The 16,425-nt window shown below is 41.3% G+C and overlaps 1 protein-coding gene across 6 annotated transcripts in view; it reads left to right on the top strand.

Moving 5' to 3' along the window:
• Window positions 1-2,885: 2,885 nt before the first annotated feature.
• LOC115204539 (collagen alpha-1(XXIII) chain) overlaps window positions 2,886-16,425 on the top strand; it is a 90,764-nt gene continuing 77,224 nt past the window's right edge. For all 6 annotated transcript variants that reach the window (XM_029770200.1, XM_029770199.1, XM_029770203.1 and 3 more), the window contains exons 1-2: window positions 2,886-3,419; window positions 5,653-5,722. In XM_029770200.1, coding sequence (XP_029626060.1) covers window positions 3,141-3,419; window positions 5,653-5,722 — 349 coding nt within the window. In that variant the 5' untranslated portion in view covers window positions 2,886-3,140. The remainder of the gene's footprint in view (window positions 3,420-5,652; window positions 5,723-16,425) is intronic.

A 16,425-nucleotide genomic window follows, 5' to 3' on the forward strand; every position in this document is an offset into this window, starting at 1 on the left:
GGAGTTTTCAGGATAAAAAAGGAACGGGGAGTTTTCAGGATAAAAAAGGAACGGGGAGTTTTCAGGATAAAAAAGGAACGGGGAGTTTTCAGGATAAAAAAGGAACGGGGAGTTTTCAGGATAAAAAAGGAACGGGGAGTTTTCAGGATAAAAAAGGAACGGGGAGTTTTCAGGATAAAAAAGGAACGGGGAGTTTTCAGGATAAAAAAGGAACGGGGAGTTTTCAGGATAAAAAAGGAACGGGGAGTTTTCAGGATAAAAAGGAACGGGGAGTTTTCAGGATAAAAAAGGAACGGGGAGTTTTCAGGATAAAAAGGAACGGGGAGTTTTCAGGATAAAAAAGGAACGGGGAGTTTTCAGGATAAAAAAGGAACGGGGAGTTTTCAGGATAAAAAAGGAACGGGGAGTTTTCAGGATAAAAAAGGAACGGGGAGTTTTCAGGATAAAAAAGGAACGGGGAGTTTTCAGGATAAAAAAGGAACGGGGAGTTTTCAGGATAAAAAAGGAACGGGGAGTTTTCAGGATAAAAAAGGAACGGGGAGTTTTCAGGATAAAAAAGAAACGGAATGGAGTTAAACACATGCAAATTCCTAGAGGAAATCCTGGTTCAGTCTGCTTTCCACCAGACACCAGGAGATGAATTCACCTTGCAGCATGACAATAACCTAAGATACAAGGCCAAATCTACACTGGAGTTGCTTACCAAGAAGCCGATGAATGTCCCTGAGTGGCCGAGTTACAGTTTTGACTTAAATCTACTTGAAATTAAATCTACTTGAAAATGGTTGTCAGGCAATGATCGACAAACAATTTGACAGAGCTTGAAGATTTTTGAAAAGAATAATGGACAAATGTTGCACAATCCAGCACAGGAGGCTGCCGGAACGTAACTGATGGAATGGCATCAAACACTTGGAAACCATGTGTTTGATGTATTTGATACCAATCCACTTATACCACTCCAGTCATTACCACAAGCCCATTCTCCCCAATTAAGGTCCCACCAACCTCCTGTGCTGGAAAGCTCTTAGAGCAGGGGTGTCAAACTCATTCCATGCAGGGCCTAGTGTCTGGGGTTTTTTGTTTTTTCCTTTCAATTAAGACCTAGACAGGTGAGGGGAGTTCTTTACTAATTAGTGACCTTAATTCATTATTGAGTTACAAAGGAGGAGCGAAACCCAGCAGACACTCGGCCCTCCATGGAATGAGTTTGACACGTGTCTTTGGCTGTGTTTAGACAGGCAGCCCAATTTCGGATAGTTTTTTCTATCATTGGGGTATTGACCAATCAGATCAGCTCTGAAAAAGTTCTGATGTAGAAAGATCTGATGTGATTGGTCAAAAGAATTGGGCTGCATGTGTGAACACAGCCTTAGATACTTACCCAGAAATTCTCACAGCTGTAATCGCTGCCAAAGGTGCTTCTACAAAGTCTTGACTAAAGGGTGTGAATACTTATGTAAATGAGACATTCCTGTATTTCATTGTCATTAGATTAGAAAAAATGTCCAAAAACATGTTTTCACTTTGTCATTATGGAGTATTGTGTATATACGCGTGAGAAAAAAATAGATTTAATCAATTTTGAATTCAGGATGTAACACAAAAACATGTATTGGTGATATTGGATGTATTGGTGATAGATTGACAGTATGGCTGAGGCGGTATGGCTGAGGCGGTATGGCTGAGGCGGTATGGCTGAGGAGCCCACGGTGGTTCAACTCATTCCGGATTTATTTTGACAAGGGATTAACCCATGTCTGTCAGCTATAGATGGCTTCCAGTTTTGGCTCCAATACAATCCAATTTTAAACACATGTAAAAGTGTGGTTGAACTACTATTTTAAATTGATTGAATGTGGAATGTTAACACTGAGGTCTGTGGTTGCAGACTACCAATTAAAGTTTACCAAAGTTTACCAAACTACCAATAAAAGTTGATTTTAATTTCTTTAATAGTTTTAACAGGGATGTTGGTTTGTGAACAGCAGCAAAAACACAGTCACAAACAACAATTAACTAGTAGTACAGAAAAAGGAAACTAGTAAAACAGGTGAAGTGTTTTCATGAAGGCTAGTCTATTTTGTAATTTTACCCACAAATGGTGGGCAAAATGTTATCGAAGGACAGCTCCGCCATTAATCTCACTGACTAGACACACTGTATCATGTGCAGTTTATTTGGAATTTGTATTTCCTTATTTTGTCATTGTTTGCATTTTATTGCTGGAGTTTTGATAAGAAGGCCCCGGCCTGTACATTAGCACATGGCTACAGAAGTGCTCTAATCAAAGGTTTTAGATCGGTGTGGAGTCTTGCTGCCTTTGGTCCACCATGACACTGTTGTCAATGTATCACCAATACCTCCACTCTTATTTATAGAGTTTATCTCATGATCTCAACAAAACACCTTTTGTTATGTTGTGATCATGAGATAAATAAATCATGATCTCCACATAAGGAGGGAATAATTGTTTTATTCATTTGCCCTCTCTGGCTTTCTGTAGATTTTGAAATAGGAGATGTATTTTTTGTTTTAACAACCTTTGAATAAATAACATTGAGTGCTACGTCCCCTTTCATGGTTATGAAGTGATACGAATTTCATATTTCAATTATTTTCTCAAAGCACACAACACTGAAATGTATTGTATATTATGTCAAATGTTTATGTCTAAAATCAATTAATGTTTTCACTAGGCTATTGTTTTTTTATGGCAAATTCATTGGGTAAGAATAAGAGTTTAATTACTCTGGTTTTCAATCCATGTATTCACCAGAGAGATGCATTCTTAGGCAGACTCCTTTTATTGAGTGGATAAAGTGATAAAGAACGATAAAGAACGATTTAAAGGGTATTTGGCATCATGTCTGTGACTGGTCCAAATCGCGTGAGCGCAACCTTAGCCTACACAAGTCCTCGTGCAGCTGTTGTTGCACGCTGTTGCGTCCCTTCATGTAGCCACAGTTGCGCAAAGATTAAACATTCATTCTTGTGATGGCTCCGCTACAGTAACAAACTCGGATTACAACAATCGAAATATTTCTAATAGGAAATTTGACATAGAGGAAAATAGCCTATAATTCATTAACTATTCATTTTTTGCAGTTTGCACAAATAACTTTACTGCAGATGCCAGGATGGGATCCCCAGCAAAATCTGACGAAAAGACCATGGAATCAATCAACAACAACAGCCACAAATCCAATTTTTCACATTGTTTAGGCGGGCTGCCAACCGTATTTTGCGTCATGTTGTCGGTGTGTTCTATGGCGTTTTGTTTTTTGGTAAACTTCAGGACATCTCACCTGGAGTACAGAGTGCAGATTTTGGAGATGGAGAGAATGTCCCTGATCACTTCCGATGAGAATGGAACAGTACCTGGTCTTCAGGATATCATTGAAAAACTTGTGCACGAGGTGAGGTTGATGCAAGATCAGATGCAATATTTTGAAATGATTATCTCTCACGTTAGAATGAGCCTACATTAAGGTTGCCTATTTCATCACAACATTGTAGCCGATCACCATAATCATGTAGGAACATTACCTAATTAATCTATCTTAACAACTCATTTGACACCTCAATTCAGACTGATTCGGTAAATTGGAGTCCAATTTGACATCCGTTAAAAAACGATTGTCTTGTACTACCACTAAAGAACAATTAACATGCACGATGGGTGGTTACACTTACAGTGGGAATGACACCCTTGATAAAGATGAGCAAAACAGACTGTATATATAAAAACAATACAAATATCCTGAGCTGTATTGTACGCTGCAAAAAAAATGGGAAATTATATTTTATACAAATTCTGAAGAACATACGCACATCCAGGTACTTTCCGCAGGTGCGGGAGTAGTAGGAAAACTAATAGAAAACCGCACACTGCTGCTCGTGCTCCCAGGTGTCAACGTCATTAATAGCAACGTTTGACCCTTAGGTCACGGATGCCTGATGAACGGACACCTACGGGTGGAAACGTTGTTATAAATAAATCACCACCTGCATGAGCAGCAGTGTGCCGCGTTTTCCTTTCTGTTTTTCAAATCATATTTCTACTAATACAATTGCTCAGTGAAATAGATTTTGTTTAACAACTAATGTATATCTTTTCTCATAAAGGTTGGGGTCAAAATGATTGACCCCTCTGTTTTCAATACCTTTCAGTACCTCACCTTGGGAGGATAATGGCACTGACCCACAGGGCACAGACTTCAGTTCAACATGTAGTTTTGATTTCCATTTGGTTGAGTCCTCAACTAACGTGAATTCAACGTGAAATCAACCAAACATTTCACCATGTTATTGGATTTAGGTAAACAGTTGAGTGAAAAAATACTAAATGTCCTTACATTGATGATTTTTTTCAAATCCAATTAGTTTTCCACTTTGATTCAACGTCATCATATTGATTTTGGGGGGGTTGAAATGAAGTAGAAACAACGTTGATTCAGACAGTTTTTGCCAAGTAGGGAGCCTTTTTCTAAAATGTTTTATGAGTTGGAGAACACATTGGGAGGGATCTTAGACCATTCCTCCATACAGAATCCCTCCAGATTCTTTTCAGACCCTTAATCTGCTGTAGAAGTCCATTTTCATGTCATCTGACTGAAGCACCGGTTCCAATCCAAGTGCCAATGTTGTTTAGCAAACTGCAGGTATTTACATTCATCTCAAGGGGCTCCCTAGTGGCGAAGCAGTCTCAGGCACTGCATTTTAGTACTGGAAGTGTCACTACAGACCCTGGTTCAATTCCAGGTTGTATCACAACCGGCTGTGATTGGGAGTCCCGTAGGGCGTTTACATTTTTGTGATGAAATGAAAATAGAGCTCTTTGGCCACGCACACCAGTGGTGGGTTTGACGTCAAAATGAGAATGCATGAGCAGAACAGAACCCCCTACTTACTGTAAAATATGTTGGTGGATCTATGATGTTATCGGGCTATTTTGCTTCCACGGGTCCTGGGGCCCTTGTTAAGGTCAACGGCATCATGAACTTTACCCAGTACCTGGACATTTAAGCCCAAAATCTAGTTATCTCTGCATGGAGATTTAAACTTGGCCGCAGGTGGATCTTCCAGCAAAACAATAACCCCAAGCACACATCAAAATCTACAAAGAAATGGTTAATTGGACACAAAATCAGCATTTTGTAATGGCCATCTCAGTCTCCGGACTTGAAACCTATTGAAAACCTATGGTTTGAAGTGAAGAGTGCAGAACATAAGTGCAGACGAAGGATATGAAGGATCTGGAAGGATTCTGTATGGAGGAATGGTCTACGATCCCTCCCAATGGGTTTTCCAGCTCATAAAACATTTTATGAAAAAGCTCAGTGCCTTTATCCTCATAAGATGATGTGTTGAAAGGTATTGAAAACAGCGGTGTCAATAATTTTGACACCTACCTTTAAATATAAAAAAGCAATACTACTTGTTGAACACAATCTCTTTCTCTGAGCAATTCTATTAGTATAAAATAATATATTTTCATTTTTTTTTGCATACAATATAGCTTAGTATTTTCATTATTTATTTTAAACAGTCATTTTTGCTCATCTTTCTCAAGGGTGTCAATAATTTCAGGCCCTACTGTACATCTAACATCTCACATTATTCACTGTGGCTCTTGTTGTCTCCTTTCAGAGACTGACCAAAGCACTGCCCAAACTTCGCACTGCCAGGGACGTCATTCAAGAGTGCTCCTGTCCTCCAGGTATGTCCCCTGCCCTATGAAAGGCTTCTAAGCCCAGGTTTATGGAAGGAATTGAGAATATTCAATAGGGAACTTGGGGCTGAGGAAGCATGGGGCTGAGAGGGAACATGGGGCTGAGGAAGCATGGGGCTGAAGGAACATGTAGCTAAGGGAACATGGGGCCCAGGGAACATGGGGCTGAGGAAACATGTAGCTAAGGGAACATGGGGCCCAGGAAACATGGGGCTGAGGAAATGTGTGGCTAAGGGAACATGGGGCCCAGGGAACATGTGGCTAAGGGAACATGAGGCTGAGAAAACAGAGGGCCCTGGCAACCTATGTTTAGGGAACATAGTCATAGTCCCACATAGGCTAACAATGTGGAGTTCTCTCCATAGTTATCTGTTGTACCTTCGTAGTTTCCCTCCTTACAATGAAATTCTTAAAAAACTGCCTATATACAGCCTATAAATAACAGCCTATAAATAACAGCCTATAATAAGATGTATAGAAAATCTCAAGGACAGACGGACAGTAACACATGTGTACGCTGCTGCATGTATTGAAGGTGAGAAAGTTTATTTGATAATGCAATGTAACTGAATTTCCAGAATAAGAAGAATATTCAAAATGAAAAAAGTTGGTCCAACTGTCTGTCTCTGGTTCTCACTACAGCACTCTTACTGCAGCCCTATTTGTTCAGTCTCATCTCAATGTTTTGGTCTCCTTGGTAACGTACTGTATGCCATCATTCTCTATAACAGTCCTGCCCCATTACCTACTGTATATTTGGTGAATCCTATATTTGGAGAAGCAGTGCAGTCTTGCGATCAGTACTCACTGCTCATCATGTGTTGAGAATAGTAGAACAGTGACATTATAGGCCAACTGACACTGTGGTCAAGGCCACAAGTTGAATAATTTCATAGATTTTATACAGCAAGAAGCCCTCACATGTGGAAGTTATAAAAAGGAAAATGTGGTTTTCAGATCCACAGAGACTGGTTGACAGCCTGGATTTATTGAGCAAGCTCGGCCATAGAACATTAAGATTTATAACCGTCCATTGAATGACAGCGGAGAAGACAGGGTAGTCTTAACCTTGTATGAATAAGTACACCCTTTTCTCTCATCTTTCATTTATTTTCCCCAAATGTAGTGTTTCGCTTGAAACGAGAATGACAGGTATCCTAAAGAATAAAGTACAGTACGTGTCTCACCATTGCTTTGAAGCATAATGTCTGTCTCTATGTGATTTCACAGCATCATAGCTCACTTTTAATTTGTGGGGCCACAGGTAGCCTATTGGTTAGAGTGTTGGGCAAGCAACCAAATGGTTGTTAGATCAAATCCCTGAGATGACAAGATAAAAATCTGTTGTTCCACCCCTGAACAAGGCAGTTAACCCACTGTTCCTAGACCATCACTGTAAGTAAGATTTTTTTTCTTAACTAATTTGGCTAGTTAAGTAAAGGTTCAAAAAATGTAATAATAATAATTCCTCCATTGTACAGCCTCTGCAACATGGGGCAAGATTAATTCATTGGCATTGCCAACATTCAGAGATGGAATGGTTTCATTTCAGTGGGACCTGCCCGAAGGTAGATGACCTAAGTTCAACCCCTCATCGGGAACTGAAAGGATAATGCTTGTGCAACCTCATGACCATTGGTTTGAAGAGCATTGGCCTCCCAATTAAGAGGTTAGACCCAAATGGAAGACTGAATTCTGGACTGAGAGGCTGGAGGTCTGAGGACTCACAAAAGGATCTATTTGGCCATAGCTAGGTTGGCCTCAGGAAAACACTTAAAAGGGTAGACAAAGGATGGAGATGGCGAGGGAACCTGAACTAATGACGCTAACAATGCCTGTTAATGGCCTCCTGTCTATGCTAGCTGCACACTCAAATGTCAATTGGTTCGATTTTCATTGACAGGCAGTGCTTGTGCGTTGGTTCTTTGCATCTCAAGGAATTAGCACTTTGTTGTGAAGGAAGGAAGGCTCCATTGTTGGTATAACAGACAGGCTTTGTAACCCTCCATCCTGAGAGAGGGATACTGGTTACCTTGCGTCCGTTCAGATTAAAGTTTGTTCTGGTTTATGATAAATTTTGGTTAAAGCTCAACACACCGGTGGGATTGTCAAACGCTTGCCTGCCGATAGTACTTTGCACCTCTGAACAGAGTGTCGGCAGTCAATCTCTTTCGTGTTCACACAGCAAAGACCTTGGAAGTCATCAGCCATTCAGCCTTGTTAAAACACTCCAAACCAGAAGGTGGCAGTAGCTTTATTTAGCAATGCATAGCCGTGCATATTGCTTATGGTCTAGATCCCACGCTATCTGTGCTAATGTTTCTATTTTGTAGAAAGCCCTTGTTGATACTATCCAGATGGCGACAGCTAGATAATTACCTAGCAAGATGACGAAGAAACTATTTAATTCCCTCTCCATAATCCCATACTGCCAGTGCCAGCCCATAGTCAAATATTTAGCTAGCTAGCTAACGTTAGCATATTTGCTAGCTAGCACAACATAGTTGTTGTTAGCTAAGGACACTGCACTCGGCAGCTAACACAGGCAGCTGTTTCATGGAAACTAGCTAATCCATTGGGATTTAATTATAATGTCAATACTAGCTACAGTGGTTGGCTAGCTTGGGGAAAGTATTTAGTGTTGTGTGCATTGTGTCTGTGCACTTAGCTAGCTACCATCCCATAGCCTAACATTGCATATGAAGTGTCACTGGCTCATCTGTGGATGTATGAAGAAAATTGCCTATTTTTTATTTATTTTTGGCTCCCCCACGTGGGGGTTCGGGCTCAAAGTTAAGCTGTTGGCCACTGACGAGCATTGCAGTTCTACAAGTAGAATTGGTATGTTCGTTGCTACCAGGTTGACACACAGCAGGTACCGCTTTTGTTCTAGCAAGAAAAGGAACGGCCTCCCACTGTGATAAGTACCTACAGGCAGTCTATTGGCAGTGAGATTCTCGCTGTGTTTCATGCTTTACAGAATGTAAACCCGGTTCTCTGAAGGAGATGAGTGAGACATCTCACTATGGGACAAGCCCTTGTGTGGGTCCTTTGCTGGAGCCTTTTTCATCTATCAGCTGAACCTTCTCCTTTCTTTCAGTACCACAGAGCATATTTAACTCCGGTCCACGATGCAGGTGGTCCTTTACTCTTCATCACTGAATCTTTTCACCTATGGAACTGTGGGAAAAGCTAGTCTCTGTACAAATGTTGACATTGTGCATCTCTCAAAGAGACATTGGAATATTTCAATAGACAACTTCTTGAGGGGCTTGAAGTGGAGGCCTCACATTAACATCTGTTTTCTTTGGTGCTGGTTTGTGACGGACTAAACAGGCAAATGGCTCTGGAACAAGACTGTCTTACTCTTACTGATATACCTTTGGGTAGGTCATGTAATTTATGCATAATACGTGTGTGTATTATCTAGCTAGTGCCTAAAGGAATGTGGTTTGATGTACTCAAACCTCAGACCACTATGTCAAATACCACTTGTGTACTGATAGAACTAAACAAAAAACAAAGCCTTTTTCGGTGGATGGCTTATTGCCTATAATACTTCACATATCACCTAGGCAGTACATGTATAGTATACAATGTGTTTATTACTCTATTGTAACCTTTATTTACAGAATACTCTACCATAACCTTTATTTACAGAATACTCTATCGTGACCTTTATTTACAGAATACTCTACCATAACCTTTATTTACAGAATACTCTATCGTGACCTTTATTTACAGAATACTCTATCGTGACCTTTATTTACAGAATACTCTACCATAACCTTTATTTACAGAATACTCTATCGTGACCTTTATTTACAGAATACTCTACCATAACCTTTATTTACAGAATACTCTATCGTGACCTTTATTTACAGAATACTCTATCGTGACCTTTATTTACAGAATATTCTACCGTGACCTTTATTTACAGAATACTCTACCGTGACCTTTATTTACAGAATACTCTATCGTGATCTTTATTTACAGAATACTCTACCATAACCTTTATTTACAGAATACTCTATCGTGACCTTTATTTACAGAATACTCTACCATAACCTTTATTTACAGAATACTCTATCGTGACCTTTATTTACAGAATACTCTATCGTGACCTTTATTTACAGAATACTCTACCATAACCTTTATTTACAGAATACTCTATCGTGACCTTTATTTACAGAATACTCTACCATAACCTTTATTTACAGAATACTCTATCGTGACCTTTATTTACGGAATATTCTATCGTAATCTTTATTTACATAATGGAAGCCAACTCAGAGAAGTCCGATGCTGTAGCATGGGACTGTTTCACTGCTAAGCCTGTGGCCATAATAGACATTAAGAACTTGAGTGTGTGCTGAAAAAAACTTTTAATATTGTAGGTTCATGTAATCTTTTATAAACCTATTGTTTTTCATAACTAGAGCTTGATATTACATTCTGAAGATGGAGAAGAGAGAAGGGGAGCGATGCTGAGACAGGGGAAGAGAGAGAGAGAGAGATGGCGGGAGGGAGAAGTGTTTAGCGTAACTGTTCTGTGACCTGTGCCTCAAGGCTTCAAGGGATGTAAAACCAGTTACCGGCACACGTCCACTGAGCGGGTCAGAGAGCAGCGCTCAGAACAGGCGAATCAGCCCGGATAACTGTGCCTCTTAACAATGTAATACCCATTTTATAGGACTTCCCTGGGAGAGGCCTGTAAGCTGTAAAACCTCCTCCAGAAGCTGCTGTGAATGTATATATGTGTCGGACTCTTTGTATATGTTTGTGCTCACACATGCACGGTTTGTATGTGTTGTAGAATCCCTCCTCCACACTACAGGGGTTTGTTACTTCTCCTCGACCCCTCATGCTTTTAACCAAAACGTGATAAATACAACCTCAAAGAATACTCCCTAAATTGGAATGAAAACATAGATAACTAGAGAGGGGAGTGAATTATTTTTAAACAGCTTAGTTACTTGACAAGGTAATCCTTACAAAAAAAGATAATGGGCCACATGATTTCTTAGGGGGATCAAAAATGCAATCTACATGTTGGCTATCAGTGTGGACAAATATGCCTGCGTGCCTACAAACGTCCATGTTTTAAAAAGGAAATGGAGTCTTGAGTCAGGGGGGTTTATTGAAATAACCAGTCTGTACATATTTGTCTCAAAATATGGGTAAAAGAAGCAATAAAAGCGTGGTCCTGTAACGTCCCTTATTGAAAGCATCTGTCCAACGGGCTGTTACGGCATTTGGCTGGCTTTCAGCCCCGCTGTAAAATCTCTCTCCCTCTTTTCTCCTCAACATTTCACAATTTCATTGAATAAAAGGTGGGGTCTTTTATTCTCTGAGATGGAAGGGGTATGGGAACAATTATGGCATGTTAAGTTTAATTATCCAGAATCCTAGGTGATTGTTTGAATTGTTAATCGTGTGGCAGATTGAGAGAAATACCCCTCTCTCACTGGGTATCTCTAGGGGTAGTAAATCCTCAAATCAGGATATGCCCGCTCATTCGTTTTAGGTGGATGTTTTTTACCCCCCCACTAAGCTGCTCTGTCCCTTCAGAGTTTTGCAAGGGAAGCCTTATCATTCACTACAACATAGCTTTTATGGTGGTACTGAAATAGACACAGTCCTTGTCACTTAAATCCATGTTTTATTTGTATGTGTGGTACACGCTTTGCATAGCTTTCATTGCTCTTTGCTTTCTAAACATTTCATTCTGTCCTACATATATTTTGTCTCCCAAAAGGTATTGGCTTTAGATTGGACTTGGCAGGACTGTTGCTGTCATAATTTGTTAAACAAGCGTTAAAGTGCTTGTTAAGCATGTGCTGTGGACTCACAAAGGTCTGGGGGAAACATGTCCTGTGGCCTCAGAAAGGTCTGGGGGAAACATGTCCTGTGGCCTCAGAAAGGTCTGGGGAAACATGTCCTGTGGCCTCAGAAAGGTCTGGGGGAAACATGTCCTGTGGCCTCAGAAAGGTCTGGGGAAACGTGCTGTGGCCTCAGAAAGGTCTGGGGGAAACGTGCTGTGGCCTCAGAAAGGTCTGGGGAAGCATGTCCTGTGGCCTCAGAAAGGTCTGGGGAAACATGTCCTGTGGCCTCAGAAAGGTCTGGGGGAAACATTTGCTGTGGCCTCAGAAAGGTCTGGGGAAACATGTCCTGTGGCCTCAGAAAGGTCTGGGGGAAACATGTGCTGTGGCCTCAGAAAGGTCTGGGGGAAACATTTGCTGTGGCCTCAGAAAGGTCTGGGGAAACGTGCTGTGGCCTCAGAAAGGTCTGGGGAAAACATGTGCTGTGGCCTCAGAAAGGTCTGGGGAAACGTGCTGTGGCCTCAGAAAGGTCTGGGGGAAACATGTCTTCACGGTTCACAGGCTGGTCCTACACCACAGGTATTCCTGCCATACACACCAGTTCTACACACCAGTCATCATCAGCAAAGTTGTTTACACAACGTTGACTGCTTTGTAGTCTAATAAAGTTAGATGTGTCATTTTATGTTTGTGGTTTGTGTGTGTGTGTTTGTATGTGTTTTTCAGAGAGAGTGTGTGTGTGTGTCAGAGAGAGCGAGATAGATTGTGTGTGTGTGTGTGTGTGTGTGTGTGTGTGTGTGTGTGTGTGTGTGTGTGTGTGTGTGTGTGTGTGTGTGTGTGTGTGTGTGTGTGTGTGTGTGTATGGAAGTGTGTGTGTGTGTGTGTGTCAGAGAGAGAGTGCATGTGTGTTAATGCGTGCAACTGAGTCTGTTTGTCCCTGTCTATATCTGTATATCTGTGTCCCTGTCTTTATCGGTTTGTCCCTGTCTATATCTGTTTGTCCCTGTCTATATCGGTTTGTCCCTGTCTATATCTGTTTGTCCCTGTCTATATCGGTTTGTCCCTGTCTATATCGGTTTGTCCCTGTCTATATCTGTTTGTCCCTGTCTATATCTGTTTGTCCCTGTCTATATCTGTTTGTCTCTGTCTATATCTGTTTGTCCCTGTCCATATCTGTTTGTCCCTGTCCATATCTGTTTGTCCCTGTCTATATCTGTTTGTCCCTGTCTATATCTGTTTGTCTCTGTCTATATCTGTTTGTCCCTGTCCATATCTGTTTGTCCCTGTCCATATCTGTTTGTCCCTGCCTATGCAGGCCAGATTGATATCTTTAAGTCTTTTCCCTTATAAAAATCATCTTGACTTGTTCTCATCCATCAACACAGGTACTGTAGACCTCCCTCCCAGCAACAAGTTGTTCAAACAGATTTGAAAGGTAATTTAGAGTGACAGCCCTCTACTCTCTGATGTATGGCTTTACATGACTCAACGGTGTCCAAAAGAAACAGTTCCCTATCAGAGCTCTCCTTTTTCGTTGTGTTGCATCACCTACCACTCTTAAGATACTGTATTTACCCCTGGAACGGTCTCAGGTATTCCCACACCTTCCTCCTTGGCCAGGGAGTGTAAGTTTCAAAGAAGGATCCCTGGATCTCCAAGAGGCTCCTCCTTGACCAGGGAATCTAAGTTTCAAAGAAGGATCCCTGGATCTCCAAGAGGCTCCTCCTTGACCAGGGAATCTAAGTTTCAAAGAAGGATCCCTGGATCTCCAAGAGGCTCCTCCTTGACCAGGGAATCTAAGTTTCAAAGAAGGATCCCTGGATCTCCAAGAGGCTCCTCCTTGACCAGGGAGTCTAAGTTTCAAAGAAGGATCCCTGGATCTCCAAGAGGCTCCTCCTTGACCAGGGAATCTAAGTTTCAAAGAAGGATCCCTGGATCTCCAAGAGGCTCCTCCTTGACCAGGGAATCTAAGTTTCAAAGAAGGATCCCTGGATCTCCAAGAGGCTCCTCCTTGACCAGGGAATCTAAGTTTCAAAGAAGGATCCCTGGATCTCCAAGTGGATTCCCCAGAAGAAATCTGAAAGAGGGTGTGATTGCAGATGTCACCCGGCATGCTGTCAGCTTGTGTGAGCCTGCTGCTGTGTGTAAGAGCCTGATCAGTTTCAGCGCCGCCAGCTTTAATCTTAAATGCAAATCTCTCAAATACCTCCAGTCAGCCAGAGAATTTAGGTTTTTTAGTTTTCCTCCATCTGTGTGGCAGCATGCCATGTTTCTTCACAGTTTAACATCAAGCTCTGCGTGACCCCTGATGTTACCACTGAGATGTTTTTGTAGCCGGGCTGGAGACCTGTAGACTGTGGACTGCTGTTTCCTGCCTGGGGACTTGACTGCGTTTATTATTGTGTTGTTGTTGTTGTATAAAGTGGATGTATAAAGGTTTGTGTTTGGCTGCCCAGAGCCCTGTCTCTTAGCCTGGACTGCTCATACACACACATCCAGTTTATTTAGCTCCTCTCTCTGTTTACTTTTTTCACCTGTTTCATAGTGTTCCATTGCCAAATCTCACCATGTTGATATCATTTAGTTTATCGCAAAATTAAACACAATTTAAAAGGTTAATTTAAAAACTAAAATGTTATTCAGAGTGTGTACAGTGCCTTGCAAAAGTATTCATGCCCCTTGGCGTTTTTCCTATTTTGTTGCATTACAACCTGTAATTTAAATGGATTTGTATTTGTATTTCATGTAATGGACATACACAAAAAATTATAAGAAATTAAAAACAGAAAAGTGTTGCATGCATTTGTATTCACCCCCTTTGCTATGAAGCCTCTAAATAAGATCTGGTGCATCCAATTACCTTCAGAAGTCACATCATTAGTTAAATAAAGTCCACCTGTGTGCAATCTAAGTGTCACATGATCTGTCACATGATCTCAGTATATATACACCTGTTCTGAAAGGCCCCAGAGTCTGCAACACCACTAAGCAAGGGGCACCACCAAGCAAGCAGCACTATGAAGACCAAGGAGCTCTCCAAACAGGTCAGGGACAAAGTTGTGGAGAAGTACAGATCAGTTTAGGGTTATAAAAAATATCAGAAACTTCGAACATCCCACGGAGCACCATTAAATCCATTATTAAAAATGAAAGAATATGGCACCACAACAAACCTGCCAAGAGAGGGCCGCCCACCAAAACGAATGGACCAGGCAAGGAGGGCATTCATCAGAGAGGCAACAAAGAGACCAAAGATAAACCTGAAGGAGCTACAAAGCTCCACAGTGGAGATTGGAGTATCTGTCCATAGGACCGCTTTAAGCTGTACACTCCACAGAGCTGGGTTTTACGGAAGAGTGGCCAGAAAAATAAGCAAACATGTTTGGTGTTTGCCAAAAAGCATGTGGGAGACTCCCCAAACATATGGAAGAAGGTACTCTGGTCAGATGAGACTAAAATTGAGCTTTTTGGCCATCAAGGAAAACGCTGTCTGGTGCAAACCCAACACATCTCATCACCCCGAGTCTACCATCCCCACAGTGAAACATGGTGGTGGTAGCATCATGCTGTGGGGATGTTTTTCATCGGCAGGGACTGGGAAACTGGTCAGAATTGAAGGAATGATGGATGGCGCTAAATACAGGGAAATTCTTGAGGGAAACTTGTTTCAGTCTTTCAGAGATTTGAGACTGGGACAGAGGTTCACCTTCCAGCAGGACAGTGACCCTAAGCATACTGCTAGAGCAGCACTCTAGGGGTTTAACGGGAAACATTTAATTGTCTTGGAATGGCCTAGTTAAAGCCCAGACCTCAATCCAATTGAGAATCTGTGGTATGACTTAAAGATTGCTGTACATCAGCGGAACCCTTCCAACTTGAAGGAGCTGGAGCAGTTTTGCCTTGAAGAATGGGCAAAAATCCCAGTGGCTAGATGTGCCAAGCTTATTGAGACATACCCCAAGAGACTTGCAGCTGTAATTGCTGCAAAAGGTGGCTCTACAAAGTATTGGGGGGGGGGGGGGTGAATAGTTATGCACGCTCAAGTTTTCAGTTTTTTTGTCTTATTTCTTGTTTGTTTCACAATAAAAAATATTTTGCATCTTCAAAGTGGTAGGCATGTTGTGTAAATCAAATGATACGAACACCCCAAAAATCTATTTTAATTCCAGGTTGTAAGGCAACAAAATAGTAAAAATGCCAAGGGGGTGAATACTTTCGCATGCCACTGTACAGTAACCATAGCAACCGTATTTGGATTTAATTTAAAAAATCTCAATTCTCTTTTGCATGACAAGTATCCTTTAGATGGGCATTGGGCATTGATTTAACTATATTAAAACTAGCAAATTGTTCCAGATTATTATTATCAGTCAGTCCTATGTTTGTGAGGCAATGCTGTGATCTACAATGCCTGGCAATGGAAGTCTTTGTGCAGAATAATGGCTCCTGATAGTGGATGTACAGTGCATTCGGAAAGTATTCAGACCCCTTCACTTTTTCCACATTTTGTTACGTTACATCCTTATTCTAAAATGGATAAAATATTTTTTCCCTCATCAATCTACACACAATACCCCATAATGACAAAGCGAAAAAAGAAATACCTTATTTACAATGGTATTCAGACTGTTTGCTGAGGTCAGGTGCATCCTGTTTCCATTGATCATCCTTGAGATGTTTCTACAACTTGACCTGTGGTAAATTCAATTGATTGGACATGATTTGGAAAGGCACACACCTGACTATATAAGGTCCCACAGTTGACAGTACATGTCAGAGCAAAAACCAAGCCATGAGGTCGAAGGAATTTTCCGTAGAGTGTCGAGGCACAGATCTGGGGAAGGGTACCAAAAAATGTCTGCAGCATTG

Source organism: Salmo trutta, chromosome 12 (genome assembly GCF_901001165.1).
Source record: "Salmo trutta chromosome 12, fSalTru1.1, whole genome shotgun sequence".
Classification (NCBI taxonomy): domain Eukaryota; kingdom Metazoa; phylum Chordata; class Actinopteri; order Salmoniformes; family Salmonidae; genus Salmo; species Salmo trutta.